Below are 25604 nucleotides of genomic sequence, written 5' to 3' on the forward strand. Positions count from 1 at the left end.
GATGCAATTATACACAATAGTATTTCAAAGTAAAAGGGTGCTATTTAAAGAGACAAATAAAATTCATTGAAAATAAGCCAAATAAATTACATAGACATCAAATAACAAAATCAATATCTTCTAGAGTTATTCTAATATATTTTTTTTATTTTTATTAGGACAATTAATTTGTTGAGATTTTTCATTTAAAAAAATATAATTTTAAAATACATAGGAAACTATTTTAATAAAAATGAGTAAGTTAGATAATAAATAGATTTTATACTATTTTATCTATTATAGATAATATTATATAGTTATTTATATATTTATTTATGAATATGATATTGGTTGATTAACGAAAATTGTATAGATGCAATTAATTATACACAATAGTATTTAAAAGTAAAAGGGGGCTATTGAAAGAAACAAACAAAATTCATTCAAAATAACATATCCTAAAAAAATAAGCCAAATTAAATAGACATCAAATAACAAATTATTTAAAATTAAGATTATAAATAACAAATAAATAAGACTTTTATGTATTTTTTGGAAAAAGAAAAATAGCGAAACAGGATTATATAAAAAGACTAGTAAGTGATAACAATATAAAAAAATGGACAAAAACTTTTTGAACATCCCTTCATATATTGAAGATCCCTCCTATCGGTAAATAAAATATATTATCCAATACTAGCTAAAATGATATTGCTCTTCAAAACAATTAAAAGAAACTAATTTTACCTGTTTTTTAAACGGATTGTTTCAATTTTATCCTCAAATGAATAAATTATATTCATTATTTAGATGATAAAGTGTATGGAAGAAATATGAAGAGAAAGCACTTAGATTAGCAAAATTAAATAAATAATTTTAATATTAAATAAACAAGTTACAAGATGCCTAAAATGATCTTAAAGATCGAAGGTAAAGGAAATGGTATCAAGACTAACATTGTTAATATGTAAGAAGTCTCTAAAGCTCTTAGAGTTCCCACTGAATGTAATAAATCAATAAAATGCTTTTATTATCACATTTTACAATAAAAATAATTTTGAATCAAATCATCAAATTAAAAAGTCATAAAATCGCTCTAAAAAACATAAATATGAGGATAAGTTTTTGTACTGCAATCTACCAAACAAACTCAACAACAATATTTATTCCTGATCCAAAATTTTGATTAAAAATGGAGATTTAATAAATAATTTCTAATTTATAAAAGATCCTTTGAAGTTTATGGGTTTCGAATTGGGTTCTCAAATTATTTACAAAGAAAAGGGTAACGATGTTACTACTATCATTAATGGTGCTTTCAAGGTAATTACTCTTATTATTGTTTTTTTTCTTTTTATAGTTATCTACCTACCTTGATAGCTATTTTTTTTAAACTCCTAGTCAAGTATATAATTTGTCTATAAGATATTTCTCAAAAATTAAGAAAATCATACACAAAAAAATAATTAAATAGCTAATCTTATGAATATATTTATTTATTTAGTTATTAGAAAATCGTATCATGCACAATTATCTAAAGCCTAATTTATTTGATTGAAAAAAATTATTATCATATTTAAAACCTTATTCTAAAAAATAAACAGGAAGATATATTGTAAAAGCAATTAGATAAATTCATTTAAAAGTATGTTTTATGTCCTAAGTGCACATATCCTGAATTTGTATTGAGAGTTCGTTAAGGTTTGGTTAGTGGTAAGTGTGATTCTTGTGGTGAACGTGCTAAATGCGATAATGCTCACAAGTTTGCTGCCTATATTGTAAAGAATCCCCCAAAAACCAAAGGTATTAACAAGGAAGAAGAAGACGATAAAAAAGATAAAAAAGTTGCTGCAACTGTTCCTTCCACAACTGTTACTAAGCCAGTTAAAGAAGAAAAAGATGTCAATTTGAATATTAAAAAACTTGAAGCTTCTGATTTGACTCTTGTTAGTGAAGAACTTGCCAAAAAAATTTAGCTTCTTACTGAAAGTATTAACAGTTAAAAGCAAGAAAATGGTGAATTCACTGAAACTGATATTTCTCAAACTAACATTGTTAAGGAAATTAAAGATATGAACATATAAAAAGGACTTGAAAGCTAAGTTGCTCACATTCTTTTCTAGTCTTTATTTAGCGTTAATATTGCTCATGAAGTATAAAATAATGCCGAAGTTCTCAGTAAGACTTTTTCTAAGCTTAAAATTCCTAATCCCGAACTTGAAACTATAATGAACATCAGTTATCTCTTATTTAAAACTTACAATGAAAAGCAAGATTTCACTCCTTACGTTCCTACAATTTTAAAGTACTTTTATGATGCAGATTTGCTATCTGAAGATTTCTTAAAAAATTATGCCGAATCTAAAATTAATTTGTCTGAACATTACTTATACGATGCTGAGCGTATAAAGAAGTTTGCTGAAGCTGCTTAACCTTTCTTAGATTGGATTCTGTATTTATTTTATTTTTGCTTACTTATTATATATTTAACAAATGAATTTAAAAAAGAAATGCTGAAGAAGATGAAGACGAAGAAGGTGAAGAAGAAGAAGGAGAAGAAAAAAAAGAAGAAAGCCAATGAACTATATTTAATAAATGAATTTAATTAATAATAAAGTTTTAAAGTTTTTTTTGTCAATGTTTTAAAATTTTATATTATTGAAGTTTCATTTTAAATTACTTTATTTAAAACAAATAATTTTATATTTTTCAATGATAATAAATATATATCATAAAGAATAATAAAATAACACTTCTCTTAAGAAGAAATTTAATATAATTATTCTTGAAAATATTATCAGCAACTTTTATTGAGGTAAAATCATATTTGTTGATTGGATTTAAAGTACTACAATATATTATTTTTTTTAAGTAAAGCTTTTTTGCTAATTCAGTAAGCTTAAGTAAAAATTTTATTTCTCAAAAATAATTATTGAAAAAAAACATTTCTTAACATGTTTCTAAATTTTCTTTATTTAATTTTATTGATTAAATAAATGAGAATATATATATGAATAAATAAATATCTATTTATTCAATTTAGAAGATTGTTAGTATTTTATTGATAAATGTTGTGTAAATAGATATTAATTTGAATTAACAAATAAATTATAATGCTTGAAATCAATCAACAGATATAAATAAATAAATATCTAAAATTAATTTGTTAATTTATAATCCATAGTAACATATAAAAATATAAAAATAAAAAATTTTTTCATTTAATTTATTATTGGTTATTTTAATATATTAGTTTAAAATAAATATTTTAGTATTTTATACTCTAAATAATGAATAAAATATTACTAGTGTAATAATGTTAAAGACATAAATCAGTATGTATTTTTAACTTTATAATCAGATAATTTTTGGTAAAAAATAAATAGCTTAAGTAAAATGATAACCAAAAAATAAGAAAAAACTATAAATAGAAGTTATCAAAAGATGGTTGGATATTCAAATCCACATAAAACAGAAGGAGATTGGTTTTTTTTTTTGAATGATTTTAAGATATTAAAATACGTTTAGAATTTAAATAGTATTAAATCAGAAGATACATACACATTTAACTGAAATGAGCATTGAGTACTGTATATTTATAAATTATATTGTGATTTTTAAATATGAACAAAGTAAATCAGTAAGAGAACTTTCTCTTTCTTTCTTCAAGAATAGTTTCTCTAACACCATCACCGGAAGGAAGTTCGATCCAGGACTTCTTACCTTGACCTAAGACGAAGATGTTACCTAATCTGGTAGCGAAAGCGTTACCCTTAGCATCCTTAACGTGGCAAATATCGAAGGAACCTTGATGCTTTTCGATGTGTTAGATGATACCGACTCTACCGATGTTGTTACCTTATTGAATGTAGCAAACATTACCGGATTCTAAGTGAGCGAAGTTTTCAATCTTGTTGTTAACGAGATCGTATTTAAGGGTATCACCGATCTTGATTTCGGGGTTAGGGAATCTGATGGTTCTAGAGTCGTGGGTAACGATGTAAGGGATTTGGTTGGGACCAATAGCCTTAGCAGTGACCTTCAAGAGCTTGTACTATTGAATATAAAAATAGAATTTAGCACATTTGGATTACAAAAATAAATGTTGAAAATAGCTAAATTGCTTGAAATGCTAATTAGAGAGATTTATTTATTCATAAATTCAGTTATTTATTTTGCTAATCTGTTTTTGTTTTAAGATTTATTTCTAAATTATAAGTTGGGGATGAGTGCATACATAATTTCATGTATATAACAAGCAATAAATTTAGCTTTTTTTAGATTGTTATTTTTACCTTAGCTTCTTCCTTGCTGAGGGACTTGAGGACGAATCTACCCTTGGTGTCGTAGAGGATTCTGAAAGATTAGTCAGTCTTTTCAATTCTGACGACATCCATAAGACCAGTGGGGTAACCCTTGTCTCTTCTGACCTTACCGTCAACAAAGACGTTTTATTCCTTATCGTTGAGGATAAGGGTGACATCTCTACCGTTCAAAGCGTAGTTAAGTCTTTCCCTAAGTAGTTACATCAAAAAAAATTAAATAATTAATTTCCATTTTTATTATTTGAATAAAATAAATTCTTCATTTGCTTGCTTGTTGTAATAGTCAAAATATTTAAGCATTCAAGGAATCTAAATTTATTAAAATGATAAATATCTTTAGCCTCAATTAATTTATTAATTAATAAATTAATAATTCATTGATTTATTTATTTATTAAGTTTTAGATATGTATGTATGTGTAAGTTTGCATTTATTGTTAAGGCAGACATGAGATGGTAGAAATAAGCAATTATTAGAAATAGTATCTAGTTATAATTCTAATGAGAGATTGCTAGTTTTTTTAACGTTTTCTAATGAAAGTTTAGAAAATTTATTAGCTTTTGCAATTGTTTATCCATTTTTTCAAATTATTATTTTCCTATTTTTCTTTTTATTAGCTTAATAAATATGCTTTGCTACACCTTATGAATATTTTCTTTTTTTTAATTACTCTCTCACTAAATCACTCACTTACTTATTTACTAAATTTGATCATTCCTAACATTAACAAATCTTCACAACTTATGATGATACTATTATGATATAGCCTCATTCTTTTACTCTCTAATTTTAAGAGACTCTAAGAGGCCAAGCAAGCAGAGCAATTGCCATCAATTTAAGTACATTGAATTCAAATTTAAGATCAATTTAATTGATTTTACATCAAACAATTTAATGAAATTGCTGCTAGCTAATTAAGCTAATCTAGGCTAATAAGGCTAAAATAATTTATTAACAATTGCTCCTAATTCTACCTCTATTAAATCTTAAAAGCAATAAATCTATATAAATCAATTTTAAGTTGTAACTTTATTCATTTTGCTTTAAATTTTTCCTTGGGCTCTAAGTATTTGACGATTACAAAAACGAGAAGAATCAAAAATTATGTTTATTTTTTATATTCTTACTTGAGTAAGACAGAGAGAGGGAGAGATTCTCTAAGCTTGTGAGGACCTTGGGAAGGTCTGGTAGCCTATTTTTTAAAATAAATAAATTTAAGTTTAGGAATTGTAGTAATAAAGTCATTTTTTCTAAGACGAAATGCAAAAAATGTAATTACCCAGATACCACCCAACTTGTTGAGCATCCAAGACTTGGGAGCGTTGATTCTCTTTAAGTGTTTTTTAGGACCACGAGCCTTTTTATAAATTTCAAAAGAAAAAAAATGAGGGACTGTAATAGAAATTAATTTGTATATTAAGCATAAAATATATGCAATATCTTATGCTGTTTTAAGTTGTAAATTATTCAAAGGATTACCATTTTTGTTTTCTTCTTTTTATTTGGTGTTTATTAATTTTTAATATCTTTCCTTTATTAATTTAACTTTTATCCCCACTCTAAAATTCTTTTCTTCTTCTTTATTAGGCCTAATTTCATACATCCCTCTTCTATACACTAATTTTAAACTCCTTTAATTATTTTGATATTTTAACTAAATTTCTTTCGTATTTTTCTTTTCTTGCCTTTCATTTTTAATTAATTGCTCTTTTTTGTGTCCTTTCCTTTTTTTCATTTTATTAACCTATATTGTCTCCTGTCTTTCATTCATTTTATTATTTGTATTTCTCCTCAATTTTTTAACTTCTTTTCTCATGTAAAAGCCCTTAAATCTCATATTTATTGATATTTCTAACATTTTTTTACACATTTTATTTATATTTGTAAAATTTTAATTTTAATCTATTATACTAAAAGCATTTAAAAAGTATTTATCAAATTTAATTAAATTTAAATATAATTTATTTTTATTCAGTTGATTCATTTTTTTATTCATTTAAAATATATCCAGCATCCCATTATTTTTTATTTCAAGTATTTATTTATTTATTTATCTTTCTGATAAACAATATATTTATATTAAATGCTTGATATATAGATAGACTTATAATGTTAACATGTTTTTCTCAAACCATATCATAAATTTAACTGAAATAAAATTCAACTAAAATAAAATAGTATTAAAAACTGAATTCATATATTTTAAAAATTATTTTTTTATTTTAAATAATAAAATATTAGCTAAATAAAAAACGATTAATTATATTATTTTAGTGAATTAGATGAGAAAAGAATTTATTTATTTATTATTGTGTTTTAAACAAAATAATAAAATAATTACTATTCAAATTAATATAAATTTTAAATTAAAAATGCTTGATAAATAAAGATGATAGCATTATTTTCTAAATGACAAAATTTTAACTTTTATTACATAAAATATTATAAAAATTGAATTAATTTATTGGATTAAAATAATATTTAAAATAATCCATTACTTTTAACTAAAAAAAATAAATAAGACAAAAATGACTCTTTAAGTAAATAACTAGAGAAAAAAGTTTATTTATTAATAATGTTTATAACACAAAAATAAAATAAATACTATACGAATTAATATAACTTTTTAGAGTAAAATAATCAAACAAAATCCCAAAAACTTTTAATATAAAATATTGTAATAAATTCTATTTAGATATTCTTTCTTTTCAGTAGAAAAATACTTATTTAGATGGGAAACGAGAATATTCATTCTTTTAAGGTGGAACATATCTATGTCTTTCATATCTATTTAGAAGAGTTCCCATTTAGAATATTGATTGATTTTTTAATTAATTGTCATTATATCCATTCGCTAGATAATTTGTTTGTTTTTAATTTTGGTTATCAAAATTTGATGGTGAATATCTCCTGTTATAAAAAATTTTTTAAGTTAAAAAAAATATTTTTAATTAATATCAATTTCTTTAATGTATAAATCATGCTTTAATTTCTTATTTTTTAATACTTTTTCAAAATAATAATTTTGATTAATTTTTTACTAAAATTATTTTTGTGGTCCATTCAAATTATTTTCACTTCTGATGTTTTAATTATAAACAGGACTGTTAATCCTATTTAACATATCTTAGCTTCCTAATCTAGGTTTACTATTTAAAAAATAAAAAAATAAATCAATTTATACTGAAAATATTGGTTAAAAATGTGCTTACTTTTCATACATCATAGAGCTAGATATGTTTCCTTGAGATTAGTTTCTTGGCATGATTGAGCTTTAATTATTTATAATTTAGTTTCCTGCATTGCGATAAACATTTATTTTGTTTTCACTATTTCCAGAATATCTGTTTGGATTATAATTCATTCCATTTACTTACTGGTAAGGAGAATTATTTGATACATCCATTGAGTACCTTCTATTAAATAATTTAATTCAGTATTTTATAATTTTATTACTACAACGTAAAATTATAAATTTGAATAACAAAGTAAAAATAAAGTTTTACGCTTGTTATCCAATATTAGGAGAGTTTTTTATGGTTGTGCTAAGTTAGTCAACTTATTGTTTTAGCTGATTCTGAATAAAATTATTATAAATAAAATTAAACAAAATAGTATATCTCATTTATTTTAATAAATTAATTAATTAATTGTATTGCTTACATAGTCATTCTTGAGTTATTATAATTCATTTCCTCGATACTATTATTGCAGTTTGTTAGTTGCCCCTTAAGAAAACATGTAATTTTGATCTCTTTATATATAAAAAGTTAAAATATTTACTAAAAAATGCATTCCTTTATAAAATTATTTTTTACCCTTATCTAAGCCTTTCCATAAGTTCTTTGCGTTCAATAAACTTATTTCTTGCTCCTATTAAAATAAATTAATAGCTAATTCATGTTAAGAAGATTTAATTACTGAAAATAAGAAATTTTGTTTAATTTGAATAATTAAAATGAATGCTCACCTTCTATATCTTTAGTCTTTAAGCTAAAATCGTGAGGAGGAGTATTAGGAAAGATGTTAAGTCTTTATTGCATCATTTTTATGAGTTTTCTTACCTTTAAAGTATGTTAAGTTAATTTTTTGAAGTTATAATAATTTATATGAATACCAGAAATTTTTGCTAATTATTTATAATAATCTAATTTGTTAATAAAGATTAATAATATCTATAATTGATTTATGAAAGAATGAATGAATAAATCAATCAATCAATAACAAATTTTATTAAAATTTTTTAGTAAATCTTTAAGCACACAAGATAAATTTCTCTTGAATTTTAAATAAATGCAAGCAATTTATTCGCAATACTTCTAAAATATAAATAAATATAAACATAAACTCAAAATTAATTTTTTACCAATCACTCTTTTTGGAAAGATTTAGTAACTTAAATTAAAATACTGAATTTTATCTTAACATTATTTTGATAATTTTCTTTTAATATCTATCTTTCATACCGACATGCATTACTCATTTGAGTTTTAGAATTTTGTGGTGAATAATATACAATTAATATTGCTCCTAAAAATATAATTTGCTAAATTAAAAAATACACATTTTTTTACAGTTTGCTCAAAGAATTTTTAAGAAATTAATTAAAAAATAATTTTAAATATTAAAAATAATTATCAAAAATTTTATTTTTTAAAGTAATATTTGGAATTTAAAATAAATTATATAACAAAAATTAAATAATAAATTTATGATAAATTTTCTAATTTTCATTAAGGTATTATAAATTTTGCATTTTGACTTTACTTTTGTGAGGTAAAACAAATTACCTATTGAGAAATTTCTTAGTATTATCGCGACATAGCATACTGCTTTTTAAAAGATATTAATTAAGGAAAGGTGATGGAACAAAAATCTCAAATTTAATTAAAAAAACTACTAAATTTTAGTAATAGAAAAAAATACTAAAGAGAAAAAAATTGTAGAACATAACATAAATTTGAAATGTAGAACATTTAATACCTAAAGACATTTTATCCAAAAGCTACAGTTCTTAAAAAAATTCCAATAGTTCAGTTTTAAAAAGAAGAGAGAGTTTATATTAGAAATGATGAGGAATTGAGAGATAAAATTATTGGAATGAGAAAAAGGTAATAGTAATCTAGTGTAGATGTTGTTACTGATTTTGATGGGACTATAAGCTCTTTTTATGATGATCAAAGAAGAAATGTTTCTGCTTCTTTTGGGATATTTAGGGAGTCTAAATATGTTTCAGCAGAGCTTTGCAAAAAGGCTAATTCTTTATTTGAATATTACCACTAGTTTGAGACTTCTAAGTAATACCCTTTTGAGGTTAAAAAAAAAATGATGGATGAATGGCTGGCTGAATCTATGAAATTAATTCTCCAAAATAACATAGACAGTGAATGGCTTTAGAATATTATCAATGATAATGTTTTTGCTTTGCGTTATGGATTCGATACTTTTTTAAAGTACAGCTATTCTAAAAATCTTAATTTTATTGTAATTTCCGGAGGAATCCAAGATGTTATATTCTACATGATGAACTAAATCATGAATTTAAGCAACTATAAAAATTTCAATCTGATTGCTAACAAAGTATTTTATGACTAAAATGGTAAAGTCATTGGCTCTAGCGATTAGTTAGTACACTCACACAATAAAGAAATATTGCTCAATCGAGCTGACTACCCATAATTACACTCAAGCTGTATCTTATTAGGTGATATGCCTCACGACAGCTTTATGACATAATACGCTTCCTACACTAATCAAATAAAAATAGGATTTGCAAAAAATGAATCTGATATAGCTAATTATAAAAAACGTTATGATATAGTTCTTCATAATCAAGGCAGTTTTGTAAGTATTGAGTATTTAATGAGAAAAATAATGGATTCTTAAGAACCTATTCCTGAAGATCTTCATAGTAAAATGAAACTTGTTGGACCTTAACTCTCTAAAATCATAGAGGATTTAGAAGCAAAAGAAAAAAATATTAATGTTTCTTTCTCCACATGATGCATCTAATTTTAGAAGCTGATCAATTTAGCTATTAAACTCTTTAATTAAGTAGAAATATTTTTAAAAGTCGATTTCAATATTTTATCAAATTTATAAAAATAATTGAATAAGGCAATAAAAAAATTACTTAAGCATATATAAAATAGATTATTAATACAATTAAAAGGTATAGAAACATATATTTAATATTTATAAAATGCAAATTCAAGTTATTTTAAGCTTATATTTATTTTACTTTGTTTTAAGTTAAAATTTAAATTTATATTTTTAATAAATCAATAAAGAAAGATAATTGAATTAAGTTCATTAAGTGATTTCATTTAATATTTTCAAGCTATACTTTAAATAAGTTGAGTTTGATGAAATGATAATTATCATAAAAACAAAAAAATATTTTAAAATTGGTCATTATTGTCTTTCAGTTTATTCTTTTAAAAGATCAAATGAGTATTAATTAATTTTTTTTGCATTTTAATTAGCTCAAATTTACACTTCTTTCAATTTTTACTAATATCTATGATAAAGTATGTCGATAATTAATTTTTCTTCATCCTTGAGCTGCAAAATGCAGTTTATTTATTCTAAAACCTATTTAGCTTGATTAAATACAAATTAAAAAAACTTATTTATATAAGCTTCATAAGATGGATCTTTTTAATCTAAGCACTAAATGTAACTAGTAACTAAATTTTTCATAGTCTAAAAAAGTTTAACCATAAAACTTTCATTCTTAATACTTTCTGAAAGGTTTTCTTAGTTTTCTAGTAAGCTAGATATTTTTGTTTCTGCTACTTTTTAAACATCATTTATGTTATTTTTAATAAGATTTTAAATTAAATCAAATTCTTGATCTGAAGTTGAACTTGCTGTCTAAATTTTTTTGGATAAAATCAAATAATTACTCAGAAATTATTTAATATTTATTAATTTACCTTATTCATTTCCTATAAGGGATCTTATTTGCTTGCTTATACTGGCTCTACCTATTAGTTCTCTTCAATTTTTTCTTCAATAACTAAAATGTTTTCTTAATTTTGAACTTCTTTTATCTTCATATTATTCTAATCTGATTAAAGCTACTCAATTTATTTATTTTCTTCTTCTTTTACTTCTAGTAATTCTAAATTACATTCCTCTTATTTAGGTTCTTCCTTTACTTCATCATCTACAATAACTATTTAATTACCTTTATTATTTACATTTTATTCAACAACTTCTTCAATTTTTTCTACTCGTTCTTCTTTCATTTAATCTTAACTATTTTCTAATTTGATTTCATTTCTTTTTTCTATACTTTCTTATATTTCTTATTACTATGACATAGAATGATTTTTTTAATCAGTTCTCAAAATACTTTGCTATTCAGCTTTATGATTACTTTCTTCTTCAACCTAATTATTATTTTCCTCTTCAATTAAATTATTTTTTTCTTCTTCTTTTTCAGCCTTATTATTATTTTCATCTTCAGTTTTATTATTATTTTCTTCTTTAGCTTTATTATTATTTTCTTCTTTAGCTTTACTCACATTTTCTAAATCCATTTAATTTTTATTTTCTTCATTTTTTTTGGCACAAATTTCTTCCTAATTATTTTCTGTAATAATTTCATTTTACTTCTTCTATTTTTCTTTATTAGAATTTTCCTCCTAACTCTTTAAATAAGGATAATTATTTACAATTTCAAAATACTTTTTTTTCCTATCATTTAAGACATCCCACTCAGCTTCTTCTATCAATTTTTTCTTTATTATTTTAAATAAAATTTACAAAAATATTTTTTGTTAAAAATAAATTCCTTACTTTCTTTTTTGGTTCTTCGTTTCTTGGAGGGTTTTATAAATAGTTATTTGCAAATTCTGAAAGTTTGTCAATTATAACTAATCCTTTTGGATTAAATTGAGAGTTCTTAGCAGTATTTTATTTTACCTATGTAGTTCCCACTTCTATATGAATTAAATTATTTTAATTTTTTATTCCTTGTTATGATGCTGCGCTACTAGGCCTTCCTTTGTGAGGGACAGCAAATTATGGATCTTTTTATTTTTTATTGTATGGCCTTTTTGTAATTTGTTTGGCTATTTATAAGGAGGCTGCAGAATCTTTTCTTCTTTTTGTTTTCTTTGTTACTCCTCTTGATGAGATTTCTGAAACATTTTTTCTTTTATAAGGTCTTTTGGGCTTTATTTATCCCCTTTACAATCTTTAATCCATTTTAATTTCTTTTCAATTTGAAATTTACTTATCTTATAATTAATTAAATATTATAATTTAATATATGATATTTATATCTTACTGTTTAATTAGTGTTAAATATGTTTGAAGCAAAGTAGATTAATTACTCTAAGAATGTAAAACAAACTTTGAGATTTTAAAATAAATTATTTTTATTTATTTGAAAACTTAATAATGAATGATAATTATTTTAATTATAGAGCAATGATGAAGATTAGAAGAACGAATATGTAAAAAGAATACTTAATTAGAAAGAGATAACAAATATTAATATAAATACTGACTGAAAGGTAATATTTAAAGAATTTTAAGAAGTATTAGATTGTTATTAATATCAGTATGCAAAGGAGATGATCTGTGTTTAATAAAAGTGATGATTGATTGATTAATTACTATTTTTTGATTAATTATTCCTTTGCTTTTTGCAAATTATATTCATTCTTTTAGCTATCCTTTCTTCCTTTCTTTCACTTCATTAATTATTACATCTTAACATCAAAAATAATTAGCAATTAAATGGGATATAATTTTAGATTATTTTGAAAAATTATTATTTATTTTTTAATTTTAATAATAATGGAAATGCGTTTCCAGCCATCTCACATTCTATCTCTTCTTCTAGGAGCACATCTGATAATGCTATCAACTCTAAGAATAAGTTCAGCAGCTTCTGAAGCAGATAATAAAGCCTATTCCTTAACTCTTAAACATTCCTTTAGATTTTAAAATAAATAATTTAGATAAATATTAATTTTTTAAATAAAAATTTTTACAGTAACACCGAGCTTTTCCATATCAGCAACTTCACCGTTCATCATATCAAGACCAGCGGAAGTAGAACCTTCAGCGATTTCGACCTTCAAAGCTTAAACTAATTCAGGAGCATCATAACCACCATTATCAGCTATAATAGTAGGTAATTATCTTAAAGCTCTAGCATATGCTTCAATGGCGAGTGCCTAAATTATAAAATAAAAGTTATTGAAATACAAAATCACTTGGAAACAAAAGTATTTTAATAAGCAGAATTATATTATTAAAATATATAAAAATAAAAAAATTTATTACTTATTTGCCCTTAACAGATTAAGTAAGCTTTTCAACAGCAAGAGCCATTTGGATTTCAGAGTTACCACCACCATAGACAACCTTAGAGTTCTTAACTGTAGTAATAAGAACACAAAGTGCATCGTGGAGAGATCTATCAGCTTCGTCAATAATGTGAGTAGAAGCACCTCTCAAGACAATAGTGCAAGCTTCACCCTTTTCACATCCAGAGAATTGAATGAACTTGTCTTCACCAATAATAATTTCTTCAATAAGTTTGCATCTACCCATAATCTTTTCAGCTCTTTCAGGATTATCGAAAGTAGAGAGAATTTCAGCACCGGTAGCAGCGGAAAGTCTTTCAATACCATCGAAATCAGCGTGTTCAATAACCATCAAACCTTTATCAGCTAACATTTATTCAGGATAGTTATAAATCAATTATCTGTTAATGAAGACAGTGGGTTCGTAAGCAAGAATCTTTTCGACCTTAGCCTTCATTTTTTCCTTTTCAGCAGTTTCAATTTCAGCAATTTTATCCATGCTTTCTACTTTAACCTTGGTACCGTAAATCTTAATCTTGTCGTAATCCATAGGAGTGTTAGCAACCATAATCCTTTTGAGATTAAGTTAAATAAATAAATAAGTTATTTTTTTAATAATAATTTTATTGATTAGAATTTGAATAAATTCAAGATAAAGCTATATATCCTTTGTTGAATATATGTAAGAATGAATGAATGAATAAATAAAATAATTACTTTGCATTTTCAAGTCTCTTGGGGCAACCGACAGTAATGGACTTTTCTAAAATAAGACCGTCAGCAAGGTAAGAATCTCTGATAGAACCACCAGACTTTTTAATGATTTAGATTTGATCAAGATTACCAGAACCTCTTAATCTGAGAACAGCTTCGACAGCTAATCTAGCAAAGTGTTCCTTGTCTTAAGTCAAAAGCTTGGAAGAAAGAGTAGTTCTTGCAATGTTAAGTAAATCTTCTCTGAACTTTTCTTCATTCTTGGAGTTATCTCTAGCAATTAAATTAAGAGTGTGTTGAGCACAGTCTCTAGCCTTTCTCCAACCATTGATGATGTGTTAAGGGTGAATCTTTTGGTTAACCAATTTTTCACCTTCTCTTAATAATTCACCAGCTAAGACAGCAACAGTAGTGGTACCATCACCAACTTCTTCGTCTTAAGTCTTAGAAATTTCTAATTATTATCAATAAATTTTTTAGATACCATTTATTTATTTTTATTAGAATTAAATTTTTTTAAAACTATGCTAAAATGCAAACAAAGAAAGATATTCATTATGTGCTTGTTTTATTTTCAGTATGGTAGTTAAGGAAGTATAGTGTAGTGCTCAAAGATAAGTTATCTCAACCAATTTATATAATGTGTTGAATATAGGTGTTTAGAATAATTTCTTTATGATATTCTCAATTATATTGTTAGATTTTTGAAAACTAACTTTAAAACATTTCACTAATTCTTCACTTATCATACTGGAAAATAAACTTAAAACTTTTAAATAGATAATCCTATTTTCTGATGCGTGCTACTTTAATCCTTAAAATTTTATTTTTAATCGCCTTTGCAATGTTAATGCATTTATTTAATAACTCGCTAAACAAACTTGATTAAGGCATGTTTATAAACTGAAAAGCAAATTAGCTATAGACTTTCTGTTGCAATAAAAATATGTAAATTACCAATTAAAATCTTAGCAGCGGGATTATCAATATACATAGATCTCAAAATGGTAGCACCATCATTAGTGACAGTGATAGTGTCAGCCTTAGGACCAGCGCCAGTAGGTCTAAGAATTTTATCCTATTAGAGTAATAAAAAAAAATTAGAATCAAACTAGCTTAAATCGAAAAGCATTAATTCATTACCATACCCTTAGGACCTAAAGTGGTTTTAACTAAATCTGCAACAGCAATAGCTCCGACAAAAGATGACTAGATTTAAAATTTATTAAAGTTAATTTTTGAAGTAGAATGTAAATTAACATAATTAATTAATTGATAAGGATAAAAGCAAAAATAAAAATTACAAGTCTAGCCATTTCACCCTTTTCTTCAGAGGCCTCGTTCCTAAGAACTTGAGGCAAGACATTCTGTTAATTTAATTATAAAAAATATAGTTAGTTAGCTTTTACTTATTGTGAATTTTTGAAAATCTTACACCAACCATATCCATGCTCATTTCTGTGTATTTTTGCTATTTATAATTTAATTGTTTTTAATTTGAGATATTTTTTTGTTTTTTTTAATTTTTTATGTCAAAAAGATGTATATAATTTTTATTATATATATTTTTCTTTAAACAAATATTTATTTTTATTTTTTTAATTTAATTTATTTGATTTTTTATTGTTTTAAAAATATAACAAAAAAACAAACAAATTAGTATCCAAAATTTGAATTTTTTCTTTAAATGTTTATATTTATATGTTTATTTAATATATAAATATCTATACATTAAAAAATATATAATAACCTTTTCTTTTTGTATCTTATTCAATTCTTATTATAAATCATCTTGCCTTCACTTGTCTCTTTATTTCATAATTTATTTATTTATTTCATTCATTCTTTCTTTCTATCTTTTTTTTGTTTATTTATTTGCTTGATTGTTTGTTTTTTATCCATATCTTCTCTTGGTAAAAAGATATCCCTGCTCTTTCCTTTATTTTTGTGATCAATACTTTCTTTCTAAATTTATTAGAATTCTTCCCGCACTTTAAATTCAATAAATTGAAAGAAAGAATATTTTTGAAGATTTAAAAAAAACAAAATGAAAAAAATAAATATATAAATTATTAATAAATATTCCAATTTTTATTTTTAAAATTTAACAATCAAATTATTCAAACATTTTTACCAAATTTCATTAAATCTTCTTCAAATTAATTAAAATAATTCGTTTGTATAATCAAAGGAGTTTTTTTCATATGAAATACAAACCATATTTCAGATACTTTCAAAATAATTTAAATAAAATTGCTTTTTTAAAATATTTTAAAATTTTATTTTTAAAATTAATAATAAAAAAAAATCTTTTGATATGAATTGGATTAATAAATTAAATTTATTTCATTTAATGATATTTAATATTAATTTTCATTAAATCATTCATATATAAAATAATTATCAAAAATTTATTATTTAAAACTCTTTTTGTAATTAATAAAAACTCAGTTTATATTATACATGTAAAATAACTTAAATTAATTATTAAATTTTTTATATTATTATAAAAGGCGAAAATTTATTTAATAAAATATTTTGTTTTTTGTTTTTAAATTTAAACTATTTTTTTTAAAAATAATTTTCTTTTCAAATCATTTTTTTTTTCTTTAATTTTTATCAGTTTTAATTTAAGATTTCTGTTCACTTTTCATTTCGCTTACATAATCCTCAATACTAAAACCATTTAGTATTGATTACTGATTTAAATTATCATCACCAAAACCAGTTTCTGTAATTTAGATTTCATGATTTTGTTAGTTACTCTTTTTCTTTCTACGAAAAGCATTTAAGTTTCTATTAAAGTACATATGCTAAAGAAAGCTGTTATCAGATTCTTTACTCTATTTTTGTATTGGTTATGGAGATTGATGAACTAAGCTTTTGCTTATTTCATGAAGCTACTATTAATTTTAGTTTTACATTGTATTCATAGTTTTTGAGATATTAATTACAATATTACTGAATTCATTTTGTTAACTATTCTATATTTATTCATCATTTGGAATACTATAATCTTGATTTTAATTCATCATATAATTTTCTGAAGTATTAAGGGAGTAATAAACCTAATCCCTTACATTACTTGATAAATCCAATCGAGAAACTTAAATTGCTCTTCTTGGAGACTACTTATTTGTGTTTTAACTAACTCCACTTTAATTTCTTAGTCTTAATATTTTTTTATTAAAATTATATTCTTATTAATTACTTTAAATTGGAATTGATATATTTCCATCTTTACTAAAATATAGTTGACCATAATCGTAATGTTAAGAATTAGCAGACTAACTTACTTATTAATTATTTTCATGGTTTTAATATTAATCAGCTTATGAATTAGAAAAATTGTATTATTATCTTTATTGAGCTGCTATTTGATTTTATTAAAAGTATTGCTATTTCTACTATTATGGCTAAAGTTATAGAAATTATATTAATTTTTAGCTATTCCTTTCATTCATTTAAATTTTATTTGGCTTTTCTTCATCATTAAGGATATTTATCTAACTTACTTGGCTTTTATTTTATTACAAATTTTGATTTGGAAATAGATTTGGCGATGATATTTGCAAATTTTGAAGTTTTTTATTTTTTTATTTTTCCAATAGTCTATGTATGTTCAATTCACTTACGTTTTTTGCATCTAATACACTAGCTGTTGATAATTCTTAAACTAATCCGTTACTTGCAGATACATCTTCAATATGAGTATCATTAAACTCATCTGAATAAAGATTATTCTAATTTATTTATGAATAATTGTTTTAGGAAGTATTTAGCTATTCTGTGTATAATCTATTGTTATTCATCTGATTTTTGGCAAATAATCTGTAAAATCTTTCAGCATTATTACAGAATTTCTACTTTTAAAATTTAATTTATGTATTCTAATGAACACTTTTGCTTTTTTATTTCTTAGCTTTCTGAGGATCTACATCTGTGTCCAATTTTCTAATTTATAAATTTAGCTCCAATTTATCAACCGAATCTCTTCTATTTGAATCTTTATTAAAAATAAAAAGAGATCAATTTATTATTTAATAAAATTTATTGAAATACTTCTCAATTAATTTATTTCAAATAATTATTAAAGAAGTTTTTATACAAAAAATTTAGAATTAAAATAATCTAAGTTATAAATTAATTAATTAATTAATTTATTTATTACCAAATATTTCTCCTACTTTTTCTGAAATGCTATTTTATTTAATATCAGGTAGCTTATCAGTAGGAAAAATGATTCCATTGCTTTCATTTTAAATTAACTTAGTATATGGAAGTTTTTAAGGAGTTAATGAAGATTTTTGAGCAATTATTGTTTTATTTTTTTGATTTCTAAGAAAGAGTTAGTATTTTTTGGCCAATTATGTCTTTTGAATTGTTATTTAGCAATTTGGTAATTAAGGAGAAGGATCCTTTTTTATAAGAGTATCATTTTAATATTCTTCTAAGATTTTAAGATGCAAAGGCAGAAAATCCTTCGAATCTTATTTTTATTTTTAAATAAACTGTTCTTTTAATTCATAATCTAAAGTGTTAGAATCCTCTCTCTAACTAAGAGATTACTTTTGTGTCTTATTTCTATAATTTTAAATCTGATTTTTAAGTTAATTATTACTCTCAACTCCTTGACCTGCTTGAGGCTTCTTTATGAATTAATCTGAAAAATTTTCAAATTGAGTTTTTGTTTTAGAAAAAACCTTTTAAAGCTGCCTTTTATTTTCATTTTCTTAGTAATAACTAGGAATGACCTATTCAAATTATATTGCAACTTTAGTTTGATTTGATTAATGTGTTTTTGCTTTGTTAAAATCTGTAATGTTTTACAATTAAGCTATTTGATTTTATGTTGGGTTATTATTACTTACATCACATGATATAGAACTTTCATGAGTGTTTAGCTTTTTTGATGAAATATTGTTGATATTATTGTTATTATGAGGTACATTAATTTTTTAAGTGTCATTGAATTCCTTTTTTCTACAAAAAACTCTTTAATTATCATTGCTTTCTAAATTTTTTGTCATAGTTTTTATATTTGATGAAGGAAGTATTACATTCTTTTCTCTATGACTCTTAAATGAAATTTCTTCTTAAATAGTATTGCCTTTTGGTAAAATCGATAAATCAATACTTTAGTTTAAAGCCTTTATTTAATTAAGATTATCCTTTTCAGATAGCTTTATTCCATGGGGTTTATTTTAGAATTATTAATTTAAGTTGCCTTACAATCCCTAGCGAATAAGAACTCGCTTCATTTCATTTTTATTCATTTTGTTTGGTACTGAAGGAGAATAGCTTGATGCATCATCTTTCTATTATCTGTATTCCTAAGCAGATATATTCTTTTAAAACTATCTAGTTTCAAATATATTAATCAGTTTTTTGTTCATCTACTATGGACTCTGATCTATGATTAATTAGTTTCCTACTCCTACATTGTAAAGTGGATTTGTAATTTTATTTATTTTTATATCAAAGTTTCCAATATTATTTTCTCTCAATGGTGAATGAGATTTTTGTAAGCTTCTTGACTGACTTTAATGCTACTAATTAAGGGTTATTGGAGATAAGTTTCTAAATTACGCTTTAATAGACTATGATTCTTCTCCCCCAATACCTTTTTTAATTTCAAGCATCTATCTTATCTTCTAGAGATCTTATGCTATAACTCAAAGAAGAAAGAAAGATTAATGAAGCTATTGCAAGTGAAATCCCTATTAAAGTCAATAATAATTATTGAAATTTTGTAAAGTTATTGATAATATTCTTCTAAAACTTTAATTATTAATTTGTTCTTTAAATTATTACCGTTCCTTAGCTGTTTACTTATATAAAAGTTATGTACCCTAAGGTTGCAAACAAAAATATCTAAGCTTTATAATTCTTTATAATATCAATTATGATTAAGCTAATAAATGAGTAAAAAAGATTTAGTATAATTAAATAGCTATTTTTTAAAAAAATTAATGGCTTATCAATAAAGCCCTGATTATAGATAAATTTAATAAGAATTTCTGTTTTCAATAAAATTACTATCAAAAATATTGGCTATTTTTAATAAATTTTAGTTATATAACAATTATGTTTAAGAAATAAATTAGCCAAATAAATACATAATAATTTAATGCAGTAAATTTTATAAAATACCCTACTATAAAAATTATTTAAAAAAATAATTTCATGCAAAATGGTAAGTAAAAATATTAGGGGGTAGCTTTATCTTAATTTATTTAGAAAGTTAACTTATTTTATTATTATTTTTATATTTTATTTATAAATAATTTAGCATTAAATAGTTTTGCTATTTTTAATTTAAAAAATTTAATAGAGTAAAATTAGATTTATTTTAAAAATATTTTATATTAAATTTATATTAATTTTTATGTAATACTCTAAATAAATTTATGAATCAGACAAAAATATTATGTTTCTTTAGGTAATTTATTTGGTCTTCTTTTTTCTCACCAACGTTTTTTAATTTCCAACTATTTAAGCTTACTAATTTATAAGGTTTGTTTTATTCTTATTGGTTATTACTATTTAACTTTTCTATCAACTTTTCGAAGAATCTTTTCCTTAGTTAGCCTTATCCTGATAATGTTTATTAATCATAATTTACAAATTGATCTTATTCTAGTAAGACAATTGTTTTAGTTTCTGGAATGTAAATATCAGCAGTTAACAAATATTCTTCAAATAGATAATCTTGCTTGCATTCAAAATCTTTCTCTTACTTTACTAAATCTTAAATGAGCTACTTATTGGTGGTTTGCTAATTATTCTTATTTTAGTTATTTATAATTTATAAAAGGTTTTAAGAAGCTTCAATAATCTTTTCTTTTGGCTAAGTCAATTTTTCAAAAATATCTGGTTGATAAAGCACACAATGAGAGACAATATCTAAAATAAAAGATATGCTACTAAACTATAAATTATGCTTTTCTGAAGTCACTTAGCTGAATTACTCATTTAGAAGTTGTAAAAAGCATTCTTTGTTTTAATTCTACAAATCATAAAATATCATAACCCAAATCATTTTATATTGATAATAAATTTTATAATGACCATACAACTTAAAGCATTTATCTATAACTGAAATATATTATCCTTTATCATCATTAAACTCTTCGTCTGATGATGAAGAATAGGCTTAGGATTTATCTAATAGAATAGAATCTTTGTTTTAATGAACATATCCTAATAAAGCAAAGTTCCAAAGCATATCTTAGAAAGAGGAACGGTAGTGAAGCATATTCTGATCAAAATGCTAATAAATAAGCGATAAAACTTAAGGATGATGCAATTTAACATTAGCAATATGCTTAAGTATTTCTTATAAATTTGAAATCTTAAAACGATTAAAAAGGTTGAGAATATCTTGTAAAAGTTTGTTATATACTTGGGGTTAGCTATAAAATTTCTTAAAAGTTGAAAAGAAAATCATAAACTCTGTGACCACATAAGGTAATTTTCCAGCATCTTTGGAGATGTAAAAGTATTCAATTTACCTAAAATACTTATTTAGAAGTGATTTTTTATCACTCTCTTCCATTTCTTCATTAGGTTGGTTTCCATCATTTAAATTGTTTTAAATTTATTATTATTTGAAGAAACGCAGCATCTTCATCCCTTCCAAGTAGCTGACGAAACCTTAAACACTTAGTGAGTTAAGAGACTTAGTGAATAAATCAAGTAAAAATTGTTAATTTAGGATATCTAAATTTATAATTTATTTTGTTTGTAAAATAGCCAAGAGTAAGATAGAACTTAACGTTTAATTTGTTTAATTCTATAGTTAAATATTTTATAACTTCTCTAAGAGTTTTTGAGATAAAAATTATATTTCATCTTTTTAGATTGTCATAATTTATTTTTCATAAATCCAAGCAGTAGTCTCTAAATATTTCAGTAAATATACCAATCCAAAGTTTTAATTGGATTCTTCAAATTATTGATCAAGTAATTACTTTATGCTAATTATCTTTTTATTCAATTCATTTAATTAACCTAGCTCACTTAGTTCTGTGTCATATTAAATTAAGAATTGAGAAACTTCAGTAAGTTAGAATTATTTGTCTGCTAAAATATCTTCTGTAGTAGTTTACTCCAATAGTTTCATAATGGCTTCCACAAAAAAGCAAGAAGGTATCTTTTTAAATTTTTAAATTATTAAAATGTTATAAATAAAATTTTTTAAAGTTTTTAAAATACAAAAAAATATTCAATAAAATATATCTGCCAATATTTTGTTTTAATATATTAAGCTAAATATATTTTTCAATCTGGTAAAATAATTTTGTTAATCAGATTCTTATTAATAAAAGCAATCAAAATTAATGATAATGGTAAAAAATTGTTAGAAAAAGTAAACAATTTGCTACCTTAGAGAGTTCGAATACTCTTTGTGATTTAATGAGCATAGAGAAACTAACTTTTTGCTCCTTTATATTGAGAGCTTTTAAATCTATTTATTCAAATACTTTCTGAAGTAAAGGATGAGGAGTACCTTTCTTGTTGATAATACTAAGGTAAGGAGTGTTTAGTATTGCTTTAACTTTTAACTAAAATAACTCGTTTTTGTCAAATTTACTATAGTAGCACATTTTCAAAATAAGATCAAGCTTCAAGTATATTTTGTTTTGGTCTTAAATATATTTACTGATAATCCATGATAATAACTCTTTGTCGTTTAAATCTTAAGCTTTACTCATGATAAAATTTTACCACTGATCATCAAAGATATTCCAGTTGCAAACATTAAGTAAACTATAAGACTTCTAGTTATTATTGAGCTAATCATAAATTTGACTGTAAACCTCATAAAATTGCTTATTAATTATCCTAAATGGCTCTGATTTTTGAGCTACATAATTTTTACCTATATTAATTAGAAAAGATTTAAACAATCAAATATAATGAAGAAGGGAAATATTTACCATAAGTATCTAAGTAATATAAAAATAAGGCGACTGATTCATAATTTTTAATTTGATTGCAAATATTTTATGTTAATTTCTCAACAGAAGCTTTATACTATAAATGGTCATTTGGGTTACTCTTAATTTCGTAGTTGAATATAAAAATTAATTCAAGGTTTTTCTAAAAGTTCTAATCGACATCTATGTTAAAAGTTCCAGAAAGCTATTTTCTTAAATATGAGCAGTCGTACTTTAACTTGAGCATGTATTACAAAATTTTAGTTAACATGGTAAATCCTAATTATTTTTAATTTCTTAGAATGTTGTCAATAAGCTCAAGTATTTAGTCGTCATTATGATCCACGTCGAACATAAAAGTGAGAACTTCTAAACATAAGCTTGGGGTGATATCTTTTTTCAACCTGAGCTATTTTATGATTCTTTTAATAAAAGTATTGTGATTGAATATTTATTATTTATATAAATTCAAAATATATTTTACAAATTATAAGCTTATTGGATTTGTGTTTTTGATAGTTTAAATCCTTCTCTCAGCTAGGAGGTATAGTTTAAAAATTACATTATTTATCTTGTATTCATTTATTAGTTTTATAGATATATTGTCATTTACTTAAGTACATTTTGAAGGAGCAAATTGTCTAAAGTGTGAGGAGCCCTATTTATTTAATAATTTAAGATAAAATATGCTTTAAGTCAAGAGAAATTACTTTGTGTAGGCCTAGATAATGTACATTCCATTTCTAATTGTAAAATTTTAATCTATTTTTTTCATAATTTCATCTTTTATTACTTAGAGTGCTTATGGATTTCTGAAGTGGCTGGTGTTAAATTACAACTGTAATTATGCAATAAGCATGAATATATTACATAATCTATCTAAATCAAATTATTCAATCAACGGGATACTTTTTACTGAAAGTTGGTAGAAAAAGTCAGAGTGCTTTTTTTTACAAAACTGCTCAGTTGACTTAAATATGTTGTAAATTGTTTAGTTAGTAAAATAAGGTAACTAGTTTGGGTCATGTAATTTAATTTTTAACTGCTCTATCCAATATTCTTAACAAATATCAAGATTCACTAAGTCCAAATGAGCCTAACTTATTAATTTGGGATTGATATTGTTATTTTTTCTTTCACAGCTTTGTTACAAAAGCTAATCAATTTATTTTGCTAGTTTCTTGGTTAAGTTTTCATTTAAGTGTCCTATTAATAATATAAAGAATGATTTAGTGTATTTTAATAACAAAAATAAAAAAATTCAATGAGCTAACTTGTTAATTATACAAATAAATTTGAACCTTTATAAAATAAAAATAAATTGAATTACCATTTTAATAACATTTTCTAATCAAAGTTAAAACCTCAACCTGCGTGTAAGGAGGCATTTTTTCTATATTACTCTCAATATATTAAATTAACTTCTAGAAAATATGATTCTTTTATAACGTTTTAGGATCTTCTGAATAAAACCTTGTTTACATTTCTCTCGCAATGAAATAAAAGTTGAATGGAGTGATTTAATCTTAAATTTATAAATAAATTTCTAAAAGATTTTTCATTGAATAGGCGTTTTATACTTATCTTGAAATATTTCCTTCAATTTTAGATGACTTATTTAGATTTTCACTTCCAATCATATCAATTTTTGAAAATGCAAATAGTGGATTGAAGGTAAAGCTCCTAGAGCTAAATGGCTAAAGAGTAGGCTTATACCTAAGCTATAACTAAGTTGATTTAGCTAAATTTTTAATTGAATGCATGCTAGTATAATAAAAATGAATTTTATTCATTTTGCTAAGCTATATATTTCTTTAATTTAGTGATATCTAAAATAATTTAAATGCAAAGATTTAGTAGAAGAATCTAAAAATTTCTTAATAAAGCTGAAGCTGATTTCTACAGATGATAAATTAGTGGCATATGAAAGAATAAATATACTTTTTAATTTAAGCTTTTCTAGAAATATTTAAATATAATAGATTATAGTATTAAAATCAATTAATTTTTAATTTTAAATTAAATTTGCATTTTATTAAAATAAATTATTTAAAATAAAATTAAAATAGAAATAAATAATTTTAATAAATTTAAATACTAATTAGCAATAATTGCGTGAGTGGAAATTCGTCTTAAATTAAGAGCAAAAATTTAAATACATATTGTCTTCTGATTTAATCAATCTATTTTTTTTTGATTGAAAATAATTAAAATTTAAATTTCTTAATTTGGTAAGTTATGTGCTATCTGTTTATGATTAAATCTTTCTATTTATTTGTTTGGGAAAATAAATTAAACAAGGTTGGCTGGGTAGT

General features: G+C 23.2%; 8 protein-coding genes across 8 annotated transcripts; 2 read left to right on the forward strand and 6 right to left on the reverse strand. All coding sequences in view use genetic code 6, as the record gives it.

The window, feature by feature from the left end:
* Nucleotides 1-598: 598 nt before the first annotated feature.
* On the forward strand, nt 599-2560 carry TTHERM_00149290 (domain found in IF2B/IF5 protein; the record flags this gene model as incomplete). The annotated part of the gene is made up of 5 exons (XM_001021564.3): nt 599-651; nt 875-984; nt 1208-1302; nt 1584-2431; nt 2488-2560. The coding sequence occupies 5 exons, from the start codon at nt 599-601 to the stop codon at nt 2558-2560; spliced, it is 1179 nt and encodes a 392-aa protein (XP_001021564.2).
* Nucleotides 2561-3616: 1056 nt separating this feature from the next.
* On the reverse strand, nt 3617-5996 carry TTHERM_00149300 (40S ribosomal protein S4; the record flags this gene model as incomplete). The annotated part of the gene is made up of 5 exons (XM_001021565.2): nt 3617-4033; nt 4275-4494; nt 5432-5496; nt 5584-5661; nt 5784-5996. The coding sequence occupies 5 exons, from the start codon at nt 5994-5996 to the stop codon at nt 3617-3619; spliced, it is 993 nt and encodes a 330-aa protein (XP_001021565.2).
* Nucleotides 5997-7012: 1016 nt separating this feature from the next.
* Nucleotides 7013-8422, reverse strand: TTHERM_00149310 (hypothetical protein; the record flags this gene model as incomplete). The annotated part of the gene is made up of 7 exons (XM_001021566.2): nt 8275-8422; nt 8123-8177; nt 7968-8058; nt 7811-7881; nt 7517-7720; nt 7346-7453; nt 7013-7214 (listed from the first exon to the last, which is right to left on the reverse strand). Exons 1-7 carry the CDS (start codon nt 8348-8350, stop codon nt 7013-7015), a joined length of 807 nt encoding a protein of 268 aa, XP_001021566.2. The 5' UTR covers nt 8351-8422.
* Nucleotides 8423-9269: 847 nt separating this feature from the next.
* On the forward strand, nt 9270-10307 carry TTHERM_00149320 (pyrimidine 5'-nucleotidase; the record flags this gene model as incomplete). The annotated part of the gene is made up of 1 exon (XM_001021567.3): nt 9270-10307. The coding sequence occupies one exon, from the start codon at nt 9270-9272 to the stop codon at nt 10305-10307; it is 1038 nt and encodes a 345-aa protein (XP_001021567.1).
* Nucleotides 10308-10790: 483 nt separating this feature from the next.
* TTHERM_00149330 (hypothetical protein) lies at nt 10791-12521 on the reverse strand (the record flags this gene model as incomplete). Its single annotated transcript, XM_001021568.1, has 3 exons — nt 10791-11180; nt 11243-12052; nt 12111-12521. 3 exons carry the CDS (start codon nt 12519-12521, stop codon nt 10791-10793), a joined length of 1611 nt encoding a protein of 536 aa, XP_001021568.1.
* A 620-nt stretch (nt 12522-13141) lies between these two features.
* Nucleotides 13142-15803, reverse strand: TTHERM_00149340 (TCP-1 (CTT or eukaryotic type II) chaperonin family, beta subunit; the record flags this gene model as incomplete). The annotated part of the gene is made up of 8 exons (XM_001021569.3): nt 13142-13255; nt 13316-13501; nt 13611-14205; nt 14351-14801; nt 15305-15425; nt 15491-15556; nt 15652-15714; nt 15783-15803. 8 exons carry the CDS (start codon nt 15801-15803, stop codon nt 13142-13144), a joined length of 1617 nt encoding a protein of 538 aa, XP_001021569.2.
* Nucleotides 15804-16941: 1138 nt separating this feature from the next.
* Nucleotides 16942-19989, reverse strand: TTHERM_000149349 (hypothetical protein; the record flags this gene model as incomplete). Its single annotated transcript, XM_012798966.1, has 2 exons — nt 16942-18353; nt 18519-19989. 2 exons carry the CDS (start codon nt 19987-19989, stop codon nt 16942-16944), a joined length of 2883 nt encoding a protein of 960 aa, XP_012654420.1.
* Nucleotides 19990-20735: 746 nt separating this feature from the next.
* TTHERM_00149350 (hypothetical protein) lies at nt 20736-25226 on the reverse strand. The gene is made up of 6 exons (XM_001021570.2): nt 24620-25226; nt 24000-24495; nt 23774-23947; nt 23290-23711; nt 22735-23231; nt 20736-22502 (listed from the first exon to the last, which is right to left on the reverse strand). The coding sequence occupies exons 1-6, from the start codon at nt 25080-25082 to the stop codon at nt 20763-20765; spliced, it is 3792 nt and encodes a 1263-aa protein (XP_001021570.2). The 5' UTR covers nt 25083-25226; the 3' UTR covers nt 20736-20762.
* Between the last annotated feature and the right edge of the window lie 378 nt (nt 25227-25604).

The sequence above is a fragment of the Tetrahymena thermophila genome (assembly GCF_000189635.1).
Source record: "Tetrahymena thermophila SB210 genomic scaffold scf_8254545, whole genome shotgun sequence".
Taxonomy (NCBI): Eukaryota; Ciliophora; class Oligohymenophorea; order Hymenostomatida; family Tetrahymenidae; genus Tetrahymena; species Tetrahymena thermophila.